Source organism: Salvelinus sp. IW2-2015, linkage group LG19 (assembly GCF_002910315.2).
Source record: "Salvelinus sp. IW2-2015 linkage group LG19, ASM291031v2, whole genome shotgun sequence".
Classification (NCBI taxonomy): domain Eukaryota; kingdom Metazoa; phylum Chordata; class Actinopteri; order Salmoniformes; family Salmonidae; genus Salvelinus; species Salvelinus sp. IW2-2015.
In genome coordinates this window covers 36852044-36877849 of record NC_036859.1, presented here as the reverse complement: position 1 = coordinate 36877849, position 25806 = coordinate 36852044, and the positions used below count along the sequence as shown (strand labels likewise).

The window sequence follows — 25806 nt, the reverse complement described above, 5'->3', positions numbered from 1 at the left end:
CTGGACGTCATACGGACACAGGGGACGTTTGGCGCCTTGAGGTAACGTGGCTACCGTTTGAGTGCCATAGGTGACAGGAGGTGATTTGGCTGCCTTGAGGTAAGTGGTACGTTGAGCATAGGGACAGGGGACGTTTCGGCTTGCCTGAGGTATGTGGTAACGTTGTAGCAAGGGACAGGGGAACGTTTGGCTGCCCTTCGAGGTAGCTGTGTACGTCTGCGCACATCAGGGACAGGGGACGTGTTTGCATCCTTGAGGTTAAGTGTGTACGGTTGAGCAGTAGGGACAGGGGACGTTTGGCTCGCCTTGAGTATGTGGTACGTTGAGGCATAGGAGACAGGGGACGTTTGGCTGCCTTGAGGTAAGTGTACGATTGAGCATAGGGAAGGGGACGTTTGGCTGCCTTGAGGTAAGTGGTACGTTGAGCATAGGGACAGGGGACGTTTGGCTCGCTCTTGCCTGGTATGTGGTACGTTGAGCATAGGGACAGGGGACGTTTGCGCCTTGAGGTATGTGGTACGTTGAGCATAGGACAGGGGACGTTTGGCTGCCTTGAGGTAAGTGGTACGCTTGAGCATAGGGACGAGGGGACGTTTGGCTGGCTGTGTGACTGACATGAGGGAGTTTGGCTGCCTTAGGTAATGGTAGTGAGCTGGAAGACTTGTCGAGTAAGTGACGGTCTGTGACAGGTGGGTGAAGGAGTCTTAGTGACAGTGGGTGAAGGAGTCTTGTGACAGCTGGCGTGAAGGGTGTTCCTGTGACAGTGGGTGAAGGGTCCTGTGGGTGAGGTCTTGACAGTGGGTGAAGGTCTCTGTGACAGTGGGGGAAGCGTGTCCTGTGACGAGTCGGGTGAGTGTGTCCTGTGAGAGTGGTGAAGGTGTTCGCGGACAGTGGGTGCAAGGTGTCCTGTGACAGTGGGTGAAGGGTAGTCCTGTTACAGTGGGTGAAGGAGTCCTTTGTGACAGATGGGTGAAGGATCTTGTCGACACGTGGGTGAAGGTGTCCTCGTGACAGCTGGAGTGGAAGGGTGTCCTGTGACGGGGGTGTGAAACTTCCTGCAGCTGCGCGTGAACAGGAGTCATGTGACAGTGGGTGAAGGAAGTCCTGTGACAGTGGGTGAAGGCTGGTCCTGTGACAGTGCGGTGAAGGAGTACGCTGTGAGCCAGTGGGGTGAAGTGATGTCCTGAATGACATAATCGCTGGTCTGAAGGAGATGCCTAGTGACAGTGGCAGAAGCGCTGCTCCTGTGCAGTGGTGAAGGATTCCGCTGTGACCGACCAGTGGGTCGAGGCGCATCTGTACAGTGAGTAGATGGCTCAATCAGCGTCAGACAGTTCGCTAGATTAGAGACAGGGTCGCATAATGCATGATCCCTTAAATGTATGGCCCTACATTCGTAACAGCTGAGTGGCAGTTTACATACACTAGGCCTCTGAATCTTAAAATGTGTCTTATCGACCATGCGCCAGTTGTTACCATGTAGTTCTTGTTACAACGATCATGACTAATAGCTTCGTTTGAAGTCAACCGTTTTTAACCACCACATTCTGTTAATAAACACTTTTGTTCATCGCGTTAGGCAATCATCCTGCTTTGTGCCCTGACACAAGCTAATGTCCCAACCAATTGTTACAGTTATTTCACTTATAATTCCACTGTATCACAATTTCCAGTGGGTCAGAAGTTACATACAACAAGTTGACTGTGGCCTTCTATAACAGGTGTGGGAAATTCACAGAAAATTGATGTCATGAGGCTTAGAAGCTTTCTGATAGGCTAATTCAGACAATAATTTGAGTCAATGAGGGCCTTCGCGGCAAGCTACGTACCCTGTGGATGATATGCCGTTCAACGGCCTACCCTTCCAACTCGACGTCGCCTCTTCTGCTTGACATCCATGGCGAAATTCAAAAAGACAATCAGCCAAGACCTCAGGAAAAAAATGGTGACCTCCCACAAGTCTCGGTTCATCCTTGGCGAGCAATTCTCCCAAATGCCTGAAGGTACACATTCTCATCTTGTACAAACAATACGTACGTAAAGTATAAACACCATGGGACCACGCAGCCCATCCAAAACTGCTCAGGGAAGGAACCGTTCGTCTCCTAGAGATTGGAACGTACTTTGGTGCGAAAAGTGCAAATCAATCCCAGAACAACAGCAAAGGACCTTGTGAAGATGCTGAGGAAACAGATACAAAAGTATCTATATCCACAGTATAAACGAGTCCGATATGACATAACCTGTAAGGCCACTCATTAAGGAAGAAGCCACTGCTCCAAAACCGCCCACAAAAAAGCCAGACTACGGTTTGCCACACCTGCACATGGGAGCAAAGACCCGACTCACGCAGGAAGTTAAAGCTTGGTGCCGATTGGGTCTTCCAAATGGACAATGGCACCCAAAGCCATACTTCCAAAGTTGTGGTAAAATGGCTTAAGGACAACAAAGTGAAGGTTATTGGAGTGGCCATCACAAAGCCCTGACCTCAATACTATAGAACATTTGTGGGCAGAACTGAAAAGGCTGTGGGAGCAAGGAGGCCTACAAACCTGACTCAGTTAACACCAGCTCTGTCAGGAGCGAATGGGCCAAAATTCATCCTACTTATTGTGGGAAGCTTGTGGAAGGCTACCCGAAATGTTGACCCAAGTTAAACAATTTAAGGCAATGCTACAAATACTAAATGGTGTATGTAAACTTCTGAATGTGACGAAAGAAATAAAATGTGAAATAAATCATTCTCTCTACTATATTTACTCTACTCTACTAATGACATTTCACATTCTTAAAATAAAATGGTGACTCCTAACTGAACCTATAGAACAGGGAACTTTTTACAAAGGATTAAATGTCAGGAATTGTGACAAAACTGAGTTAAATGTATTTGCGCTAAGTGTATGTAAAACTTCATGACTTAGAGAACGTGGTGCAGATGCTCTGTGTTCAATACCAGCGTGAGCGTCTTCCCATTTTTTTGGGCATTGACTTCTGGTGACAGAGACGTTGTTTCCAGAGTGTGCCAATTCGTTGGTCAGAGGTTGCTCTGCATTTTGAGGCACTAAGCCAGGAAAGCTTGTTGTTCAACGGACTTGGTTTTACATGCTCAGGACTCCATGGTCAGAGATAAGACCTTGGTTGTCTCCGCCACACTGTGAGTGAAGCCCATCTTTCGACACGGTAGCATATACATTTAAATTTGTTTTGTCAAAGTGCTCTCGAGATGTCATTCAGTCTGTCAGTATTCAGTCTCTTTCAGTGTCATCAGTCTCATTGCAGCTGCATTCACGCTCTGGCTTCGGAGCTTTGTCATTCTTTCGATGGTCCTCTGTCAGTGTCATCAGTCTCTTCAGTGTCATTGCCAGTCTCTTCAAGTGTCAGTTCAGTCGTCGTTCAGTGTCAATTCAGTCTCCTTTCGAGGTGGATGTCGGAGTAGCCTCGGTGCAGTGGTGCTCGAATCTCTGTGTCGTGCGTGCGTTTGGCAACATGGATTTCTTCCGTGTCGTTTCAGGTTCGCGTTGGCAACCGGAGGGGAACCAACAGGCGCAAACGGAGCGAACAAGTCGGAACGACGTAAGCTTTTCGGACGCTTAAAATCAGCGAGACGGCTGAAACAGCTTCGTGACCCGAAAGACATAAGAGCTGCTGAGATAGTGGAGGTGGAGAGAGCCGTTGAGACAGAAGCGAGATGGTACCGCGATCCGCTTTTGAGCGTGCGAGCTCAGCGAGTACGGCGGTGGCTGCTACTGGTTTAATGTACGTCGTCACCCTTTATCCTAGATGAGTATGTAGCAGAGTACGAGTAGTGCTACGGCGTCAGATTACACAGTACCGCGCTGCACAATTGGACTCGGGGGTGACTGGTACCCCGGGGCGCGTGTAGGTAGGCGACCGTGGTAGTGAGTAGGCCGACGGTCCTATCGTGTATCTCGTTCGTTATTGTATTTGGTGGGTAGTTTATTGTTAGCTTTATTGGATTTACCATGTTTAGCCTTCTGCGTCAGTGATGTTCTCTATGTTTCCTGGTCCTGCATCTGCGTTGGTTGGGTGGAGATGGCCCTTGGGATAACATTTCACTCGTGTGGAGAGTCGGGTACACCCGTGGTTGTGTTTGACGAAGGCATTGTGACAAAGTAAACGGAGTGTGAGTTGTGACAGTTGGAGGTCAATGTGCAGCTCTCTCAAGGACGGCTGCGAGAGGGCGGTAGAGCGCCTGCTGTGGTTTGTATTGTGTGTTATCCATGGGAACATGATGGAAAGAGGAATGAGGACCTTAGTCAGCTGTCGAGAAGCTCGAGGAGTCATATGGTCAAGTGGAGGAATGGGTGCGCTCGGCTCCGGCATTTAACACCAGACCCCCTCTGAAGTGCTGACGGTGCGGGTGGGGTCGAGACGAGGCGAGAGGGAGGATGCCCGTCGGAGGTTGAGATGACGTGGCATGACGCACGATCGTTTGCAAGAACGTGGAATGTAATAGTGATGTTTAATGAACCTGAGCCAAGTTGATCATACATTTGTATGCTCGATCTGGTGTCCGCGATGCCATTGGCCTCAAGCGTAACCCGATGGCCATTGGCGTCAACTTACCCGATGCGCCATGGCTCAATTGAAGCGCGCGATGCGCATTGGCTCGATCTGTAGTGCCGAGGTGGGCGGGGAGTGGCTGCGAGTTGCGTGAGCTCGCCGAGTGTGGGCATGGTGGCGTGCAAGGCTGACGCGGCTCCGGGATGGCCACAGGTGTGGCTCCATGGCTTGCCTAGGATGCGCGCAGTGCCATGCGCTGCAGGGTGCTGGTATCCCGAGTGGCCGCAATTGCGCGTCAGGACGTGTACCAGTGTCCATTGGCTCATCTGGGGTATCCCGAGTGTGGCCATTGGGCGTGCGATGGCGTGGGGGTAGTTCGCGATGCCAGTGTGGCGTGCGAGAGGCGTAGCGCCCAGTGGGCGCATTTGGGCTCAACTGTACCCCGGATGCGCAGGTTGTCGGTGCGAGGTGCTGGGTAGTCCCGATGGGGCCATTGCGGGTCAACTTACCCGATGCGCGAGTGTGCTGGCGGAGTGTCGTGTAGTGCCCGATGCGCGAGTGGGTGGGTGGCGAGTGTGTGTGATTGCGCCGGGAGTGGCGCTGTGAGTGCGTGCGTGCTGCGGTTTTGCCTCGGCTCGCTCGGGGTTGGTGTGTGTGAGGGCGAGATGGCGCGAGGATGTGCAGTGGATGGGAGGATGAAGCCAGATGGGCGCGATACGGGATAGGAGATGAGGCGCAATGCCATGGGTAAGTGTGAAGCCAGGATTGGGCGCAGTGGGAGGTGAAAATGAGCCAGTGATGCGCATGGGGTCGGTGCGAAGTTGAGCCAGGAGGTGGCGCATGGGGGGGTGAAGTGTGAAGGTGGTCGAATGGGCGCAGTGGAGGTGAAGATGAGGCGGCAGAGGTGGCCATGCGGGGCATAAGAGTGAGCGCAATGGGCCCATGCGAGGGTAAGTTGAGGCCGAATCGGCCAGGTGTGATAGAATATGAGGGCCGAGATGGGCGCGATGGGGGATGAGAATGAGGCCGAGAGTGGGGGCGAGGTGTGGGCGGGGGTAGGGAGTGTTAGGCGAGAGTGGCCAGGTGGGAGGTGAGAGAGTGTAGCCAGGATGGCCATGGAGTTAAGGATGAGCCAGAGTGGGGGCGGGGAGTGGGGAGAGGGGTGTCGAGCGCAGGAGTGCCGAGCGTGGTAAGTGTGAGCCGAGGGGCGGAATGGGGGCCATGGTGTAAGTTGAGCGCGATGGCCATGGGGATAGAGGGGAGTGAGGCCGAGTGAGCGCAAGATGGATGACGTACAAGGTGTGGGGGTCGAGAGGGGTTGAGTAAGGACCATGGGGGGGGGAATAGTGTAGTGTTGTGACGAGTGTTGTGCAAGTGGTGCTCGGAGTTGGGCGTGGAGTGGGAGACTTCGCAGGCGGATTTTCTGTCCGTTAGCAGAGCAGACTCCAGAGGGGGTGGTGTGGGGTTGAGGGAATGCGGGGGAGCGAGCGATTCTGCAGGTTGTGGAAGAGTACGAGTGTCGAGGTGGGTAGCGAGGCGGGGCTTGGAACGTGAGTGCTGCCGTCTGCGCGGTGCGTGGTGCGAGGTCCCAGGGGTGGTCCCGAGTGAGTAGCGATGGCAGTAGAGCGAGAGTGGCGAGGTGGCGGTGAGCGCGCCGGTCTGAGGGGGGCCGGGGGGGGGTTCCGGGGTGTCGAGGAGAGGCGTGGGCCGCAGGTATCTAAAGTTCGAGATCCAGAAAGTCAAGAGTGTGTAGTGTGTGGTGCACGGGATGGGGCTGTGCGTGAGAGAGGGGGGGCAACAGTGTGGGTGGAGTGGGGAGGCTGGAGCACGTGGAGGAGGAGGGGTTGACCGGGCGAAGGCGCGGGTTGGGCGCCCAACAACGGGCGAGAGAGGAGGCGAGGAAAAGTGAGAGGAGGAGATGGAGAGCTGGCGAGGGATAGGTAAAAGCAGTGGTAGGATGGAGAGTGAGACAGAGGAGTAGAGCAGATGAGAGCGTGAGCACATAGACGGAGATATTAGCTCGACGAGGATGGCTGGGGGCGGGGCGGGCTGGGGGGCGGGTGTCTGGGGTGGAGTAGAGCGGGCCAACGTGGGCGTAAATATAGTGAGCGCTGGGTGTTGCGGCGGGGTGATACGACGGCGGGCGGGCGAGGCGGCGGGGGCGCGCGCACGGGGGGTCAAGCGGTCTGCTTCGGGACCCAGTACGCAGTACGCGGAGCAGTCAAGTGCCAGTGGCCGCTAGCTACAGGCGTCGTACTGCGGTAATTGACGGTCACCTGGCTACTCGTAGACAGTCATAGCGATTAGAATAAAAAGTCGACGATATTAACACAAGGAGCGGCAGGTATGTTGAGAGTCAAAAGCGGGTCCGGGTTTAGCTATTTGGTTAACGGGTTTAACTAAACTATTTAGCGGGATGTCTCTTTATGATGTCCTCGGCTTGGTGAGAAGTCTGTTCAGGGTACCTGTCATTAAGGAAAGTTACATTCGTATACGAGCATTCGCGCCGCGCTCTGTTGCCCTCACTATAGCTGCTCCTGATTCGCCTCGTTGCCAGAGGAAATCTGAGGGGCACGTAAGGGCGCACAACGACACATAATCCCAATTCTCCCTTATCTTCTACCGCAACATATCGACACCTAGTTCTGCCACGCAATGCTCGATGCTACACTAGGCACGGCGATGCAAGTAACGATAACTTAACACTGTGGTCAGACTACCTCTGCAACTGCTGCAATCCTCTGTAATCATGATCAACTAGACAACGACGCAGCGATATCGCTCTCTCTCAACTGTGGTGCGTGGCCTTCTGTAAATGCTACCATCCTGACATCCATGGTGTAAGACATCCAGTTACATCGGATGACACTGAAGGAAGACTTGAATGACCACTGAACGAGACTGGAATGAACACTGGCCAAGCAGACTGAATGACACTGAAGAGACTGAATGACACTGAAGAGACTGAATGACACTGAAGAGACTGAATGACACTGAAGAGACTGAATGACACTGAAGAGGCACTTTGACAAAAAAATTAAATGTATATGTACCGTGTGAAAGATGGGTTATGACAGTGTGGCGGAGACACACAAGGTCTTATCTAATGACATGGAGTCTGAGCATGTAAAACAAGTCGTAAAACAAGTTTCCTGGGCTTAGTAGCCTCAAATGCAGAGAACTTGACCACGAATTGGCACATTGAAACAACGTCTCTGTCACAGACAACTGGCCAAAAAATGGAAGCGTCAGTGGTATTGAACACAGAGATCTACAGTTTAAGTCAGAAGTTTACATACACCTTAGCCAAATACATTTAAACTCAGTTTGTCACAATTCCTGACATTTAATCCTTGTAAAAATTCCCTGTCTTAGGTCAGTTAGGATCACCATTTTATTTTAAGAATGTGAAATGTCATTAGTAGAGTAGAGTAGAATAATAGTAGAGAGAATGATTTATTTCACATTTTATTTCTTTCATCACATTCAGAAGTTTACATACACTCATTTAGTATTTGGTAGCATTGCCTTTAAATTGTTTAACTTGGGTCAAACATTTCGGGTAGCCTTCCACAAGCTTCCCACAATAAGTAGGATGAATTTTGGCCCATTCCTCCTGACAGAGCTGGTGTAACTGAGTCAGGTTTGTAGGCCTCCTTGCTCCCACACGCTTTTTCAGTTCTGCCCACAAATGTTCTATAGTATTGAGGTCAGGGCTTTGTGATGGCCACTCCAATACCTTCACTTTGTTGTCCTTAAGCCATTTTACCACAACTTTGGAAGTATGCTTGGGGTCATTGTCCATTTGGAAGACCCAATCGCGACCAAGCTTTAACTTCCTGACTGATGTCTTTGTCCCCATGTGCAGTTGCAAACCGTAGTCTGGCTTTTTTGTGGCGGTTTTGGAGCAGTGGCTTCTTCCTTAAGAGTGGCCTTACAGGTTATGTCATATCGGACTCGTTTTACTGGATATAGATACTTTTGTATCTGTTTCCTCCAGCATCTTCACAAGGTCCTTTGCTGTTGTTCTGGGATTGATTTGCACTTTTCGCACCCAAAGTACGTTCATCTCTAGGGAGACAGAACGCGTCTTCCTTCCTGAGCGTTTGATGGCTGCGTGTCCCATGGTGTTTTATACTTACGTACTATTGTTTGTACAGAGATGAATGTGTACCTCAGGCATTTGGAAAATTGCCCCAAGGATGAACCAGACTTGTGGAGGTCCACCATTTTTTTCTGAGGTCTTGGCTGATTTCTTTTGAATTCCCATGATGTCAAGCAAAGAGGCACTGAGTTTTGAAGGTAGGCCTTGAAATACATCCACAGGTATACCTCCAATTGACTCAAATTATGTCAATTAGCCTATCAGAAGCTTCTAAAGCCAGTGACATAATTTTCTGTGAATTTCCCAAGCTGTTTAAAGGCACAGTCAACTTAGTGTATGTAAACTTCTGACCCACTGGAATTCGTGATACAGTGAATTATAAGTGAAATAATCTGCTAAACAATTGTTGGAATTACTTGTGTCATGCACCAAAGCAGATGTCCTAAAACCGACTTGACTTAAAACTATAGTTTTTTAACAAGAAATGTGTGGATGGTTGAAAAACGAGTTTTAATGACTTCAACCTAGTGTATGTAAACTTCCGACTCAACTGTATATCAGAATGTAGGCATACATTTTAAGCTTATACATATTTACCGCACCCCCATTCCATAAATTAAAACTGTTGACCTATTAGCACTTCACCCACTGTACAGACCCTTCACCCACTGTTCACAGGAATCCTTCACCCACTGTCACAGGACACCTTCACCCCACTGTCACAGACTCCTTCACCACTGTCACAGGACACTTCACCCCACTGTCACAGCGACTCCCTTCACCCACGTGTCACAGGACCACCTTCACCCACTGTCACAGGACTCCTTCACCCACTGTCACAGGACTCCTTCACCCACTGTCACAGGACACCTTCACACCCACTGTCACAGGACACCTTCACCCACTGTCACAAGACTCCTTCACCCACTGTCACAGAAGACTCCTTCACCCCACTGTCACAGGACACTTCACCCACTGTCACAGGACACCTTCACACGTCACGAAACTTCCCCACTCTCACAGGACACCTTCACCCACTGTCACAGGACACTTCACCCACTGTCACAGGACACCTCACCACTGTCACAGACTCTCACCCACTTACGACTCCCACTGTCACAGGACACCCTTCACCCACTGTCACAAGACTCCTTCACCCACTGTCAACAAGACTCCTTCACCCACTGTCACAGGACACCTTCACCCACTTACCTCAAGGCAGCAAACGTCCCCGTCCCTATGGCTCACGTACCATTACCTCAAGGCAGCCAAACGTCCCCTGTCCTATGTCCAACGTACCACTTACCTCAAGGCAGCCAAACGTCCCCTGTCCTATGCTCAACGTACACTTACCTCAAGGCAGCCAAACGTCCCCTGTCCCTATGCTCAACGACCACTTACCTCAAGCATCAAACGTCCCCTGTCCCTATGCTCAAGTACCACTTACCTCAGGCAGCCAAACGTCCCCTGTCCCTCTGCTCAACGTACCACATACCTCAAGGCAGCCAAACGTCCCCTGTCCCTATGCTCACGTACCACATACCTCAAGCAGCCAAACGTCCCCTGTCCCTATGCTCAACGTACCACATACCTCAAGGCAGCCAAACGTCCCCTGTCCCTATGCTCAACGTACCACATACCTCAAGGCAGCCAACGTCCCCTGTCCCTATGCTCAACTACCACTTACCTCAAGGCAGCCAAACGTCCCCTGTCCTATGCTCAACGTACCACTTACCTCAAGGCAGCCAAACGTCCCCTGTCCCTATGCCAACGTACCACTTACCTCAAGCAGCCAAACTCCCCTGTCCCTCTGCTCAACGTTACCACATACCTCAAGGCAGCCAAAACGTCCCCTGTCCCTATGCTCAACGTACCACTTACCTCAAGGCAGCCAAACGTCCCCTGAGTAAGTTGTGCCCAAGAGACCCTTTTTTTGGACAAGCTATGTTTTCAAAACATTTATATTTCCATAAAATCTGATTATTTTCAGGGATGCAGAAACTCCTGCTATATATGTAGATATCTGTTAGAAGGAATACTATATTTCCCTGATGGAGTGATGCTGAATGTAAAACATGGCTCAACTTCCCGCCACTCCCATCACGTGACGTGTGACGACCTCTGACCTCTGACTTTGACTCCCGGCCCGGTCAGGCAGTAGAGTGGTGTTGACTCCATTGGAAAGCTGTCTCGGTGCTGACATGACAAACAAGGAAAAATAAATGAAATGGAGAAAAAAATAAACGGAACAGCCTGGTAGTGATGGAAATTAAATGATTCATATCCCGTCAGTCAAGCATACGAGGATTCATCGGTCACCTAACACTAATAATGGTTTATTCTTGCCAACAGAACAGAACCATATCATCATGATAGTATACAACCTTCTAACAATGGTTCCAGAATCCTGCACACACACGAACCCCCCCCCCCCCCTCCCTCCGCCCATACACAAATACACAGTCCATATAACCGCCTCAACATAAACAGCCCACTATAAAGCCTGTGGAAAGGCCAGGTTCTTGGAGCAGAGCTACCTTAGCTGTAAGTAATATACCAGGGGGTTCAGTTTAGCTGTAGTAATGTACCAGGGGTTCAGTATTAGCTGTAGTAATATACCAGGGGGGTCAGTATTAGCTGTAATAATATACCAGGGGGTCATTATTAGCTGTAGTAATGTACCAGGGGGTTCAGTATTACTGTAGTAATATACCAGGGGTTCAGTATTAGCTGTAGTAATATACCAGGCGGTTCAGTATTAGCTGTAGTAATAGACCAGGGGTTCAGTATTAGCTGTAGTAATAGACCAGGGGGTCAGTATTAGCTGTAGTAATATACCAGGGGTTCAGTATTAGCTGTAGTAATATACCAGGGGGTTCAGTATTAGCTGTAGTAATAGACCAGGGGTTCAGTATTAGCTGTAGTAATAGACCAGGGGGTTCAGTATTAGCTGTAGTAATAGACCAGGGGTTCAGTATTAGCTGTAGTAATAGACCAGGGGGTTCAGTACTAGCTGTAGTATTATAACAGGGGGTTCAGTATTAGCTGTAGTAATATACCAGGGGTTCAGTATTAGCTGTAGTAAATAGACAAGGGGGTTCAGTATTAGCTGTAGTAATAGAGCAGGGGTTCAGTATTAGCTGTAGTAATATTACCAGGGGGTTCAGTATTAGCTGTAGTAATGTACCAGGGGGTTTAGTTTTAGCTGTAGTAATATACCAGGGGGTTCAGTATTAGCTGTAGTAATATAACAAGGGGTTCAGTATTAGCTGTAGTAATAGACCAGGGGGTTCAGTATTAGCTGTAGTAATAGAGCAGGGGGTTCAGTATTAGCTGTAGTAATAGACCAGGGCGTTCAGTATTAGCTGTAGTAATAGACCAGGGGTTCAGTATTAGCTGTAGTAATAGACCAGGGGGTTCAGTATTAGCTGTAGTAATAGACCAGGGCGTTCAGTATTAGCTGTAGTAATAGACCAGGGGGTTCAGTATTAGCTGTAGTAATAGACCAGGGGGTTCAGTATTAGCTGTAGTAATAGACCAGGGCGTTCAGTATTAGCTGTAGTAATATACCAGGGGGTTCAGTATTAGCTGTAGTAATATACCAGGGGGTTCAGTACTAGCTGTAGTAATGTACCAGGGGGTTCAGTATTAGCTGTAGTAATATAACAGAGGGCTGTTGGTTCAGTATTAGCTGTAGTATTTAACAGGGGGTTCAGTATTAGCTGTAGTAATATACCAGGGGGTTCAGTATTAGCTGTAGTAATATACCAGGGGTTCAGTATTAGCTGTATAATTACCAGGTGGTTCAGTATTAGCTGTAGTAATGTACCAGGGGGTTCAGATTAGCTGTAGTATATACCAGTGGGTTCAGTATTAGCTGTAGTATTATAACAGAGGGCTGTTGGTTCAGTTTTAGCTGTAGTAATGTACCAGGGGTTCCGTTTTAGCTGGTTCAGTATTAGCTGTAGTATATACCAGGGGTTCTTGTTCAGTTTTTGGTCCGTCACTTCTGCTGTAAATTTCATTTATGGTGAGGCTCAGTCTAGACTGGGACAAGCTGCTTAATTTATTGTTTTACTAAAATGCCACTAGAGAAAACTGTGCACACACACACACACACACTCATGAAAGCACACACACACATACTCACATTACTGTACACACACACACAAGTGTGTTTTGACTTGTTGTCCATGTTGTCACCGTAATCCACCATCAAACACCTCTTAATGCCTAATTTGTATCTTGTTTCTCTCTCTTTATTCTCTCTTACTCCCTTTCTTTGCTTTCCTCTCTCTGTTTGTTATTTGTCATGCAATACCTCCCTAACTCCCTCCATCCTGTGCCCATTCCATTTATATTGCCTGGCAATCACCCAGGAATGGACTGTTGAGAAGTAAATCCTCTCTATATCCTTACCATGTTAATACCATTCCATCTCTCTATATCCTTACCATGTTAATACCATTCCATCTCTCTATATCCTTACCATGTAATACCATTCCATCTCTCTATATCCTTACCATGTTAATACCATTCCATTCTCTATATCCTTACATGTTAATACAACTATATTTAAGCAATAACGCTCAAGGGGTGTGGGAAAGTCGGAGTGCCTGGATACAGCCCTTAGCCATGGTATATTGGCAATATACCACAAACCCCCAAGGTGCTTTATTGCTGTTATAAACTGGTAACCAATGTAATTTGAGCAGTAAAAATAAACGTCTTGTCATACCATGGTTTACGGTCTGATATACCACATCTGTCAGCCAATCAGCAGTTTAAAATGCATTTTATAACGTGGCATTGTTGAATACTCGTTTCTAGTTGGCTTGAAATGCATTCTAGATCGTGCATTATTTCCCTATAAAGCACAGCACGGTAGAATTCAAGAAAGGGATAAGGGATCTATGCGTTCACTGGAAATAATGCAACTCCGTGGAAGGTCAGTTCCACTCCGCGCTACGCACCGTCAACGTCGTTCATTATTTCCATAGTACGGATAACCCTTTGATGATTATTCTATACATATTAGGCTACATTACTTCATATGGCTACACTGTTACCTTGGACTGTTTTTCAATTTTATTAAGGATTCTAGAACAGCATTAGTTACTCTGATGATCTAGACCAGTTGGTTCTGATTCTAGAACAGCATTAGTTACTCTTAATGATCTAGACTAGGTGGTTCTGATTCTAGAACAGCATTAGTTACTCTGATGATCTAGACCAGTTGGTTCTGATTCTAGAACGCATTAGTTACTCTGATGATCTAGACCAGTTGGTTCTGATTCTAGAACAGCATTAGTTACTCTGATGATCTAGACCAGTTGGTTCTGTATTCTAGAACACATTAGTTACTCGTTGATGATCTAGACCAGTTGGTTCTGATTCTAGAACAGCATTAGTTACTCTGATGATCTAGACCAGTTGATTCTGATTCCAGAACAGCATTAGTTACTCTGATGTTCTAGACCAGTTGATTCTGATCCTAGAATAGCATCTTCCTGGGTACCAGTTTGTTTTGGCTCTCTTCCCAACTCCTTATGGAACTGTGATGTTTGGCTTGATATTGAAATCAATAGAGCTGGCAAGAGAACAAACAGATCTGGGACCAGGCTAGCATACAGTGTCTTTGGAAAGTGTAAAGTCTTTGGACCCCTTGACTTTTTGTTAGATTACAGCCTTATTCTAAAATCTATTAAATCGTTTTTTCCCCTCATCAATCTACACACAATACCCCATAATGACAAAGAAAAATTTTATTTTTTGGGAATTTTGGCTAATTTATGAAGAAAAAACCCTGAAATATCACATTTACGTAAGTATTCAGGCCCTTTACTCTGAGTACTATGTTGAAGCACCTTTGGCAGTGATTACAGCCTCAAGTCTTTTTAGGTATGAATGTATTTGGATAGATTCTCCCATTTTCTCTGCAGATCCTCTCAAGCTCTGTCAGGTTGGATGGGGAGCGTTGCCGCACAGCTATTTTCAGGTCTCTCCAGAGATGTTTGATCGAGTTCAAGTCCGGGCTCTGGCTGGGCCGCTCAAGGACATTCAGAGACTTGTCCCGAAGCCACTCCTGCGTTGTCTTGGCTGTATCTTAGGTTCGTTGTCATGTTTGAAGGTGAACCTTCGCCCCAGTCTGAGGTCCTAAACGCTCTGGAGCAGATTTTTATCAAGGATCTCTCTGTACTTTGCTTCCTTCATCTTTGCCTCAATTCTGACTAGTCTCCCACTCCCTGCCTCTGAAAAACATCCCCATAGCATGATGCTGCCACCACCGTGCTTCACCGTAGGGATGGTGCCAGGTTTCCTCCAGATGTGACACTTGGCACTTGACACTTGGCAGTCAGGCCAAATAGTTAAATCTTGGTTTCATCAGACCAGAGAATCTTGTTTCTCATGGTATGAGAGTCTTTAGGTGCCCTTTGGCAAACTCCAAGTGGGCTGTCATGTGCCTTTTACTGAGGAGTGGCTTCCGCCTGGCCACTCTACCATAAAGGCCTGATTGGTGGAGTGCTGCAGAGATGGTTGTCCTTCTGGAAGTTTCTCCCATCTCCACAGAGGAACTCTATCGGGTTCTTTGTCACCTCCCTGACCAAGGCCTTTCTCCCCAGATTGCTCAGTTTTGCCGGGCGGACAGCACTAGGAGGAGTCTTAAGGGTTCCAAACTTCTTCCATTTAAGAATGATGGAGGCCACTGTGTTCTTGGGGACCTTCAATGCTGGAGGAATGTTTTGGTGCCATTCCCCAGATCTGTGCCTCGACACAATCCTGTCTCGGAGCTCTACGGACAACTCCTTCGACCTCATTGCTTGGTTTTTGCTCTGACAATCTCATAGCAAAGGTTCTGAATACCTATGTAAATAAGATATTTCAGTTTTTTTCATTTGTTTATCTTTTTTTAATTTATCTAAAAACCTGTTTTTGCATTGTCATTGTGGGGTAATGTGTGTAGATTGCTGAGGAAATGTTTTTATTTAATCAATTTTAGAACAAGGCTGTAACAGAACTAGATGTGGAAAAAGTCAAGGGGTATGAACACTTTCCGAATGCACTGTATTCCCACAACATTAAAATGTCATGCTTTTCTGTCTCTGTGTTCTAAGATCTGCAGAGCTCACTTCCTAAATGGCACCCTATTCCCTGTATAGTGCACTACATTTGACTAGAGCCGGGTCGAAATTGGGACCGGGTCAAAATTAGTGTACACTATATAGGGAATAGGGTGCCATTTGGAACGCACATTAAACATTCCGAAGCCTTGTGGGTCCAGTGTCTAACCCAGGGGGAGAGGGCCTTGAACAGACTTCCGGTTGTGACTTCTCTTATTCGCTTCTCCACACTGAGAATGACCTGACATTTATCCCCCAGACATAGCCTTCAGCGTTCAAAAGGAAGTTTGTCCTCTGTCTAAACCAACACAAGAGAGAGAGAATAAATGGATGTCTGTTCTTCTGTAAGAGATGTGTGTGTGTTTCAACTAAGGGTGTGTTTGTAAGTTCAATCTGGAGTCCTTGAGTGTGCTCAGAGTGGCTCTGGGCGTTCAGTATATTCAGATTTTCCTTTCAGAAATTCAGAGCGTTCAGAGCGCACACTGGACACTGGCCGAGGAGTAGGGTTGATCTGAGATCACACTGGACACTGGCTGAGGAGTAGGGTTGATCTGAGATCACACTGGCACAACTGGCTGAGGAGTAGGGTTGATCTGAGATCACATTGGACACTGGCTGAGGAGTAGGGTTGATCTGAGATCAACACTGGCTGAGGTAAGGGTTGATCTGAGACACACTGGACACTGGCTGAGGAGTAGGGTTGATCTGAGATCACACTGGACACTGGCTGAGGAGTAGGGTTGATCTGAGATCACACTGGACACTGGTGAGGAGTAGGGTTTGATCTGAGATCACACTGGCACTGGCCGAGAGTAGGGTTGATCTGAGATCACACTGGACACTGGCTGAGGAGTAGAGTTGATCTGAGATCACACTGGACACTGGCTGAGGAGTAGGGTTGATCTGAGATCACACTGGCTGAGGAGTAGGGTTGATCTGAGAAACACTGGACACTGGCTGAGGAGTAGGGTTGATCTGAGATCACACTGGACACTTGGCTGAGGAGTAGGGTTGATCTGAGATCACACTGGACACTGGCCGAGGAGTAGGGTTGATCTGAGATCACACTGAACTGGCTGAGGAGTAGGGTTAATCTGAGATCACACTGGACACTGGCCGAGGAGTAGGTTGATCTGAGATCAAACTGGACACTGGCTGAGGAGTAGGGGTTGATCTGAGATCACACTGGACACTGGCTGAGGAGTAGGTTGATTCTGAGATCAACTGGACACTGGCTGAGGAGTAGAGTTGATCTGAGATCACACTGGACACTGGCCGTGGAGTAGGGTTGATCTGAGATCACACTGGACACTGGCTAGGTAGGGTGATCTGAGATCACACTGGACACTGGCTGAGGAGTAGAGTTGATCTGAGATCACACTGGACACTGGCTGAGGAGTAGGGTTGATCTGAGATCACACTGGCACTGGACACTGGCTGAGGAGTAGGGTTGATCTGAGATCACACTGGCTGAGGAGTAGGGTTGATCTGAGATCACACTGGCTGAGGAGTAGGGTTGATCTGAGATCACACTGGACACTGGCTGAGGAGTAGGGTTGATCTGAGTGCTCTGACCTCACAACAGCAGTCAAGCACCCAAGCTAACTGGCTAATGTTGGCTAGCTTGCTAGCTTCCTCCAGACACAAATGAGAGAACACCTCACTCTGACCATTTTTCTCGCCCTGGCAGAACTGGTTAGGCTGTTTTCAAGTTATCCAGTGCCTTGGTGACTGTAACTGTGCTGCTGGCAACAATTTAATTATGCTTTTTTGCCGACTTTTACTGACACCGGCCATATTCAACAGGTGTTGAGAGTTCGCTCTTGTACGCTCAGACGAGAGAGTACTCTGAAATCGGAGTAGATAGCCAGAGTGAATTTACGAACGCACCCTACGATAAAACTGAACTTACTCCCTACTGAGGACAAGGGAATTTCCCAGCCGTCATTCCTACGGTATCATACAGTATATTTGTAAGCAGGTTCTTTGGGAAAGCAGGAGATACAGTAGAGATGTTGTTAAGCTCTCAGTCGGCCTCTGGCTATGTATGCATCACAAATGGCACCCTATTCCCTATATAGTCCCTGGTCAAAAATAGTGCACTATGTAGGGAATAGGGTGCCCTTTTGGATGTACACTATGTCTACAGTATGTCCTATTCCACAGGGATTTGATGGTTGGATAATAGTGCAGATGGGTGGCAGTCAGCAATGATGACAACCGTAAACAATCTACCTTCTATGGTTTTCTGTTCATTACCTAGTCGCATATTCCATGTGGGTTGTGGATAAAAAATAATACTTGGGATCATTTCAAATCAAATCACACGTTATTGGTCACATACACATGGTTAGCAGATGTTAATGTGAGTGTTGCGAAATGCTTCTTACTTCTAGTTCCGACAGTGCAGTAATATCTAACAAGTAATCTAACAACTCCCCAACAACAACCTAATACACACAAATCTAAAGGGGTGAATGAGAATATGTACATGTAAGTATATGAATGAGCGAAGGCCGAGCGGCATAGGCAAGATGCAATGGATGGTATAAAATACAGTACATACATGTGATATGAGTAATGTAAGATATGTAAACATTATAAAAGTGGAATTATTATTTATTATTTGTAGAAAGTGAAAAGTGATCAATTTATTAAAGTGGCCAGTGATTGGGTCTCAATGTAGGCAGCAGCCTCTCTGAGTTAGTGATGGCTGTTTAGCAGTCTGATGGCCTTGAGATAGAAGCTGTTTTTCAGTCTCTTGGTCCCAGCTTTGATGCACCTGTACTGACCTCGCCTTCTGGATGGTAGCGGTGGGAACAGGCAGTGGCTCGGGTGGTTGATGTCCTTGATGATAGATATTTTTGGCCTTCCTGTGACATCGGGTGGTGTAGGTGTCCTGGAGGGCAGGTAGTTTGCCCCCAGTGATGCGTTGTGCAGACCTCACCACCCTCTGGAGAGCCTTACGGTTGTGGGCGGAGCAGTTGCCGTACCAGGCGGTGATACAGCCCGACAGGATGCTCTCGATTGTGCATCTGTAGAAGTTTGTCATGGTTTTGGGTGACAAGCCAAATTTCTTCAGCCTCCTGAGGTTGAAGAGGTGATGTTGCACCTTCTTCACAACGCTGTCTGTGTGGGTGGACCATTTCAGTTTGTCTGTGATGTGTACGCCGAGGAAGTTAAAACTTTCCACCTTCTCCACTGCTGTCCCTTCAATGTGGATGGGGTTACTCCCTCTGCTGTTTCCTGAAGTCCACGATCATCTCCTTTGATTTGTTGACGTTGAATGAGAGGTTGTTTTCCTGACACCACACTCCGAGTGCACTCACCTCCTCCCTGTAGGCCGTCTCGTCATTGTTGGTAATCAAGCCCATTACTGTTGTGTCATCTGCAAACTTGATGATTGAGTTGGAGGCGTGCATGGCCACGCAGTCATGGGTGAACAGGGAGTACAGGAGGGGGCTGAGCACGCACCCTTGTGGATGCGCGTTTAGTATTGATGCTCGTTTAGTATTGAGACGATCAATTTGCGTTTTTCTTTTTAGTTGTCTGACATTCTTTTTTTTATGATGACCTCATCATATGCAACTCATCTCTTTTTCTTTCTCCCCCTCCCCCTCCCCCCCATCCCTCTCTCTCTCTCTCTCTCTCTCAAAATATGTCTGTCTTGCATGAATAAAGGTTTTATATATATAATGTATATATATTTTACACATCTAACACTAGCTTTTTCTTTTCCCCTCTCCTCCAGGGTGACCATACGTGGGCGACCATGTTGGGCCAGAGTGTCCGTCTGCAGCCAGTACCCATCCAGAGCCTGTCTGAGCTGGAGAGAGCCCGGCTGCAGGATGTGGCCTGCTACCATCTGGAGAAGAGGGACCTGGACTTCAACATCAGCATCCCCAGAGGTACAGAACTGATACGTGGTAGAAAGAGGAAGAGAGGAGGAGGGGAGAGGAAGAGAAAGAGAGGAAGAGAGGAAGATAGGGGGAGAAAGAGAGGAAGAGAAAGAGAGGAGGGGAGAGGGAGAAAGAGGTTGGGAGATAGAAGAGTAGGAAAGGGATGGAGAGAGCTCGAGGATAGGGACCTGGACTTCAACAGCAGCATCCCCAGAGGTACAGAACTGATAGGTCTGTTACTCTATGGCCATGCCAGAAATGACAGACAGAGATATGTGTACGATGCTGGTCTATCTCCAGGTAATAAAGCTCTTCATTGTTAAATAGGGGTTTGAATCTGGAGGAGAAGGACCTCGTCTTCATCATCAGCATCCCCAGATGTACAGAGGAAGGGGTAGTAGGTCAAATATGGCCATGCTAAAAGAACAGAAATATGTTATGGCATATGAGATGGGAGTCCCCAGAGCTTTACAAGTGAGGAATATATACTACAGTATATGGCCATTCTATAAAGGGGAAGTAGACTCTATGGCCATTCTATAAAGGGGAAGTAGACTCTATAGCCATACTAGAGAGGGGAAGTAGACTATATGGCCATTCTATAAAGGGGAAGTAGACTCTATGGCCATTCTATAAAGGGGAAGTAGACTCTATGGCCATTCTATAAAGGGGAAGTAGACTCTATAGCCATTCTATAAAGGGGAAGTAGACTCTATAGCCATTCTATAAAGGGGAAGTAGACTATGGCCATTCTATAAAGGGGAAGTAGACTCTATGGCCATTCTATAAAGGGGAAGTAGACTCTATGGCCATTCTATAAAGGACGGACTCAAACATATAGTCCTGGAATAACATGATTTAAATTTCTTAAACATTCATATTTCTTTATTAAATCTCTTTTCTATACATATCATTGAACAAGATAAAGAGGGATTGGTGATATGATACGGATGTGATATACAGTATGATATGATATCCAGATTATTAATTAGGGATTGTCGTCCCGTTAACGGGACAGTTGTAAATCATGCAGCGCCGTGTGTCACGATCACAGATTTTAGAGAAACAACAAATGTCGGTACATATTAGTGTCTTAAATTGGCTGAAAGCTTAAATCCTTGTTAATATAACTGCACTGTTCAATTTACAGTAGCTATTGCTGCGAAAAATGCCATGCTATTGTTTGAGGAGAGCTCCTAACAACAAAATGCTTTTTTCACCGCGATAGGTTTGATAAATTCACCTCTGAAGTTGAAATGTGTACTTACATTCTGAAATCTTGCTCTGATTTATCATCCAAAGGGTCCCAGAGATAACATGAAGTGTCATTTTGTTAGATAAAATCCTTCTTCATATCCCAAAAAGGTCCATATAGCATGCACGATCGATTTTGTATTTCCACTCGTTCAATTTGCAAAGAAAGGAATCTGTGAAAATCTAACCCTAAACGTTGTTTCAACGAGTCAAATCACGTTCGTATTTATTCCTCAGAGATCCTAGAACATAACCAGACTTCACTATATCATTAGGGGTGTAGTATATCATATAGGACACCAAATTTGGTCAGAGATTGACGCCTTCATGGCACGCCAATGACGCGGGGCGGTCTTCACATGATCGACTGTAACTTTGTCAAATAAGCACCAATCGTGGTCAAACAAAGCTAGCTAGATAGCCAATGAGTTGGGCTTTACGGGAGTTTCCGGAATCCCCGTATCTGTCGCAAAATGTAGCTGCTAACCTTGTGCGACAGCAAGCCTTTTCTTTTTGGACAAAAATTATAAGAATATGGAGAGTTATGAAGTTATGAAAACTGGGTGTTTGCAAATGTTGAACTTATAATATAGATACTAATACTGGAAAAGCTAAATCAAAATCCAAGTATACAAATGTGACGATATGCTTGCAGAAAAATGTAATGTGAATGTAAATGTCTCCTTCACGATTTGCCCAAACGTACCTGGGTGACTTCACACTAAATGTCATGTAGTTTGCTCATACTTCAAGTTATCCGTCTGAAACTTTGCACATACCATCTTGTGGACACCATCGGAATTACAACCAGAGTGATGGCTAAATGTGGGACCTTTCTGTTGCATTTTAAAGATCTCAAAAATTTCTAAAATAAACTGTTGTTTTTTTCTTTGTATTTTCTTCTACCAGATCTATTGTGTTATATTCTTCTACTTTTAATTCACATTTCCACAACTTCAAAGTCAAATCTAAACTGGTCAAATCTAATCTAATCTGGTCAAATCAAATCTAATCTAGTCAAATCTAATCTAGTCCAATCTAATCTAGTCAAATCTAATCTGGTCAAATCAAATCTAATCTTGTCTAATCTAATCTAGTCAAATCTAAACTGGTCAAATCTAATCTTGTCAAATCAAATCTAATCTAGTCAAATCTAATCTCGTCAAATCTAATCTAGTCAAATCTAATCTAGTCAAATCTAATCAAAGGTAGGAATAGGAAGAAGAGTAGGAGTAACAAGAGTAGAAGGGGTGGTCGGGTGTCACATTCCTCTCTCTTGTCACCAGGGTTACATAAGAGGCATTACCCTGAACAGTCTGACAGTCTGGCATTACCCAGAATGTTAACCTCTTGACCTTTAGCCCCTGACCTCTCTCTAATCAGTCAACTGTCTGGACACTGTCGTGGGCACGTTTATCGGTCAAAGCAGCAGAATAACATTCCAAAGTTATGCAATGTCTCTTTCATTGATTTATTGTGTGAGTTTTTTTTTTAACCTGAAGTAAAAGAGTAGAAAGGACTCCTGTATATTTACAACTAAAAAATGTATTGGAAAGTGTAACTTTTTGGTCACAATCGTTAGGAATGGAGAATAGAATATAATCACTTTATTTTATCTAGGGGGAACTTCAGTTTGTTCACTTTGGGTTAGAGGCTGGTTGGTTTCATAACACAATCAAGTTCTTTGTCAACACAATTTTTTACCCAGCACATCCATGTTTTACCCATTTGTTCCCATGGATACTTTTGTCATTGTGAATCATTTGTGATTCAGCCTTGAGAAGCTCGTAGTAGGTTAATTGTATATGTTTGCCATATGTTGGACCGGAAATCTGCAATGTGAGAATTATATGCAGTACAGATGTAGGATCTTAATTTGATCACTCTTTTGTTGCTGATAACTTTTTTGTGCGTTTTCAGGTTTAAAATGGCTTCTTAAGTTTGTAATTTCCACTTTAAGATGTCAGATGTGATTTGCCCTAACAAAATTTTTTAGCAACCCCTACATTAATTTTAATATACATACTAATTGAAATATCCTGTTGCTGAGGGATTAATTTTATGCTGTTGCAAACTAGCTCAAATTAAGAGCCTACATCTGTATGTTTTAAGTAATATCATGTGTCGTTAGTCCACATCACTTATAGGAAGAGTTTTTTCAACCGCTTTCCCCTCTTTTTCCCCCGCTTTCCCCTCTCTCCCTCTTTCATCCCTCTCTCTCCCTCTATCATCCCTCTCTCTCCATCTTTCATCCCTCTCTCTCCCTCTTTCATCCCCCTCTCTCCCTCTTTCATCCCTCTCTCTCCGCTTTCGATACCCTCTCTCTCCATCTTTCATCCTCTCTCTCCCTCTCCTCCCCTTTCATCCTCCATCCTCCTCTCATCTTTCATCCCTCTCTCTCTTTCCCTTATCCCGGCTTCTTCCTCCTATCTTTCATCCCTCTCTCTATCCCTCTCTCTCTTCATGCCTCTTCATCCCTCTCTCTCCCTCTTTCATCGCCTCTCTCTCCCCTCTTTCATCCCTCTTTCATCCCTCTTTCTCTACACCTTTCATCCCCTCTCATCCTTCATCACCTCTCTCCCATCTCAGTCCTCTTCATCCTCTCTCGTCTCCGTAATCTCCTAATTTCATCCCTCTTTCATCCCTCTCTCTCCCTCTTTCATCCCTCTCTCCCCTCTTCACCCTCTTACCGGCCTTTCATCCTCTCTCTCCCTCTCTCTACCCCTTTCATCCCTCTCTCTCCCTCTCTCTTCCTCTTTCATCCCTCTCTCTCCCTCTCTCTATCCCTTTCATCCCTCTTTCATCCCCCTCTCTATCCCTTTCATCCTTCTCTCATCCCTCTTCTACCTCTTTTTCTACCACTTTTACGCTCTTTTTATTCCTCCCTCTCTCCCTCTTGTCTCCATCTTTCTCTCCCTCTTTCTCCCTCTTTTCTTCTCCCTCTTTCATCCTTTTCGTCCCTCCTTTTTCTCTCTTTTCCCAAACTCTGGGATCAAAGGGATATGGCCCCTCTCTCTGGGGTGACGTTTCCCATGGGTACAGATCTAGGAGCAGCTTCCCATCTCCCAATCCTGACCGTAACCATTAGTGGAGGAAATATTAAACTGAATCAGGATCAGCGTCTAGGTGCAACTTCACGCTCCTCCTGGGCCCCTCAGTAACGCATAGTTTCTGTCACACAGCTGCTATACAAACACAGGAGGCTTTTGAGGGGAGAACGGCTCATAATAAGAACCGGAACGGAGTAAATGGATTGTGTACAATTGAGCAACCTCTTGTGTACAACCATACAGCATCCAGCATTGAAAAGTACTACAGTAACAGCATGTGCCCAGTCACGGACAGATTTTCACCTAATTTGTTCCAATAAATGCTAATTCCATGGTAATATAAACTCATTCCTTACTGAATCCTGGAATAGAAAACTAACAAAGTCACTGGACAACGCTGTAGTATCAAGACTCATTATAGAAAACGTTTTCACTGACTTAGTTCCAGCAAATTCAAATGAAATGGTAACTTTATGGTACTCTAACTCATATTCAGTTGAACTGCACAATCTGTCAATAGATTGTTGCAATAAATTATAATTTTATGGTAATATAACTCATTCCATATAGAATCTATAAACAGATCAGTCAATGTCTCTATTAGACAGCTCTATAGCAGCATGACTATGCTATATAAATAAATAAAAACATCATGACTTTGCTATATAAATAAATAAAAACATCATGACTATGCTATATAAATAAATAAAAACAGCATGACTATGCTATATAATAAATAAAAACATCATGACTATGCTATATAAATAAAGTAAAAAAACAGCATGACTATGCTATATAAATAATAAAAACAGCATGACTATGCTATATAAATAATAAAAACATCATGACTATGCTATATAAATAAATAAAAATCATGACTATGCTATAAATAAATAAAAACATCATGACTATGCTATATAAATAATAAACATCATGACTATGCTATATAAATAAATAAAACATCATGACTATGCATATAAATAAATAAAAACATCATGACTATGCTATATAAATAAAATAAAACATCATGACTATGCTTATAAATAAATAAAACACATGACTATGCTTATATAATAAATAAAAACATCATGACTATGCTTATAAATAAATAAAACATCATGACTATGCTATATAAATAAATAAAAAATCATGACATGCTGTATAAAATAATAAAAACATTGACTATGCTATATAAATAAATAAAAACATCATGACTATGCTATATAAATAAATAAAAACATCATGACTATGCTGTATAAATAAATAAAAACAGCATGACTATGCTATATAAATAAATAAAAACATCATGACTTGCTATTAAAATAAATAAAAACATCATGACTATGCTATATAAATAAATAAAAACATCATGACTATGCTGTATAAATAAATAAAAACATATGCATCATGCTATATAAATAAATAAAAACATCATGACTATGCTATATAAATAATAAAAACATCATGACTATGCTGTATATAATAAATAAAACATAATGACTATGCTATATAAATAAATAAAACATCATGACTATGCTATATAATAAATAAAAACATCATGACTATGCTATAATAATAAATAAAACATCATGCTATGCTATATAAATAAATAAAAACAGCATGACTATGCTATATAAATAAATAAACAGCATGACTATGCTATATAAATAAATAAAAACAGCAGACTATGCTATATAAATAAATAAACATCATGACTATGCTTATATAAATAATAAAAACATCATGACTATGCTGTTATAAATAAATAAAAACAGCATGACTATGCTATATAAATAAATAAAAACATCATGACTATGCTATATAAATAAATAAAAACATCATGACTATGCTAT

At 45.2% G+C, this 25806-nt stretch overlaps 1 protein-coding gene across 1 annotated transcript in view; it reads left to right on the top strand.

Annotated features, from left to right (window-relative positions):
* LOC111979016 (rho GTPase-activating protein 6-like) overlaps positions 1-25806 on the top strand; it is a 102254-nt gene that overhangs the window by 59262 nt on the left and 17186 nt on the right. The window contains exon 2 of the mRNA XM_070449055.1: positions 19502-19658. Coding sequence (XP_070305156.1) covers positions 19502-19658 — 157 coding nt within the window. The remainder of the gene's footprint in view (positions 1-19501; positions 19659-25806) is intronic.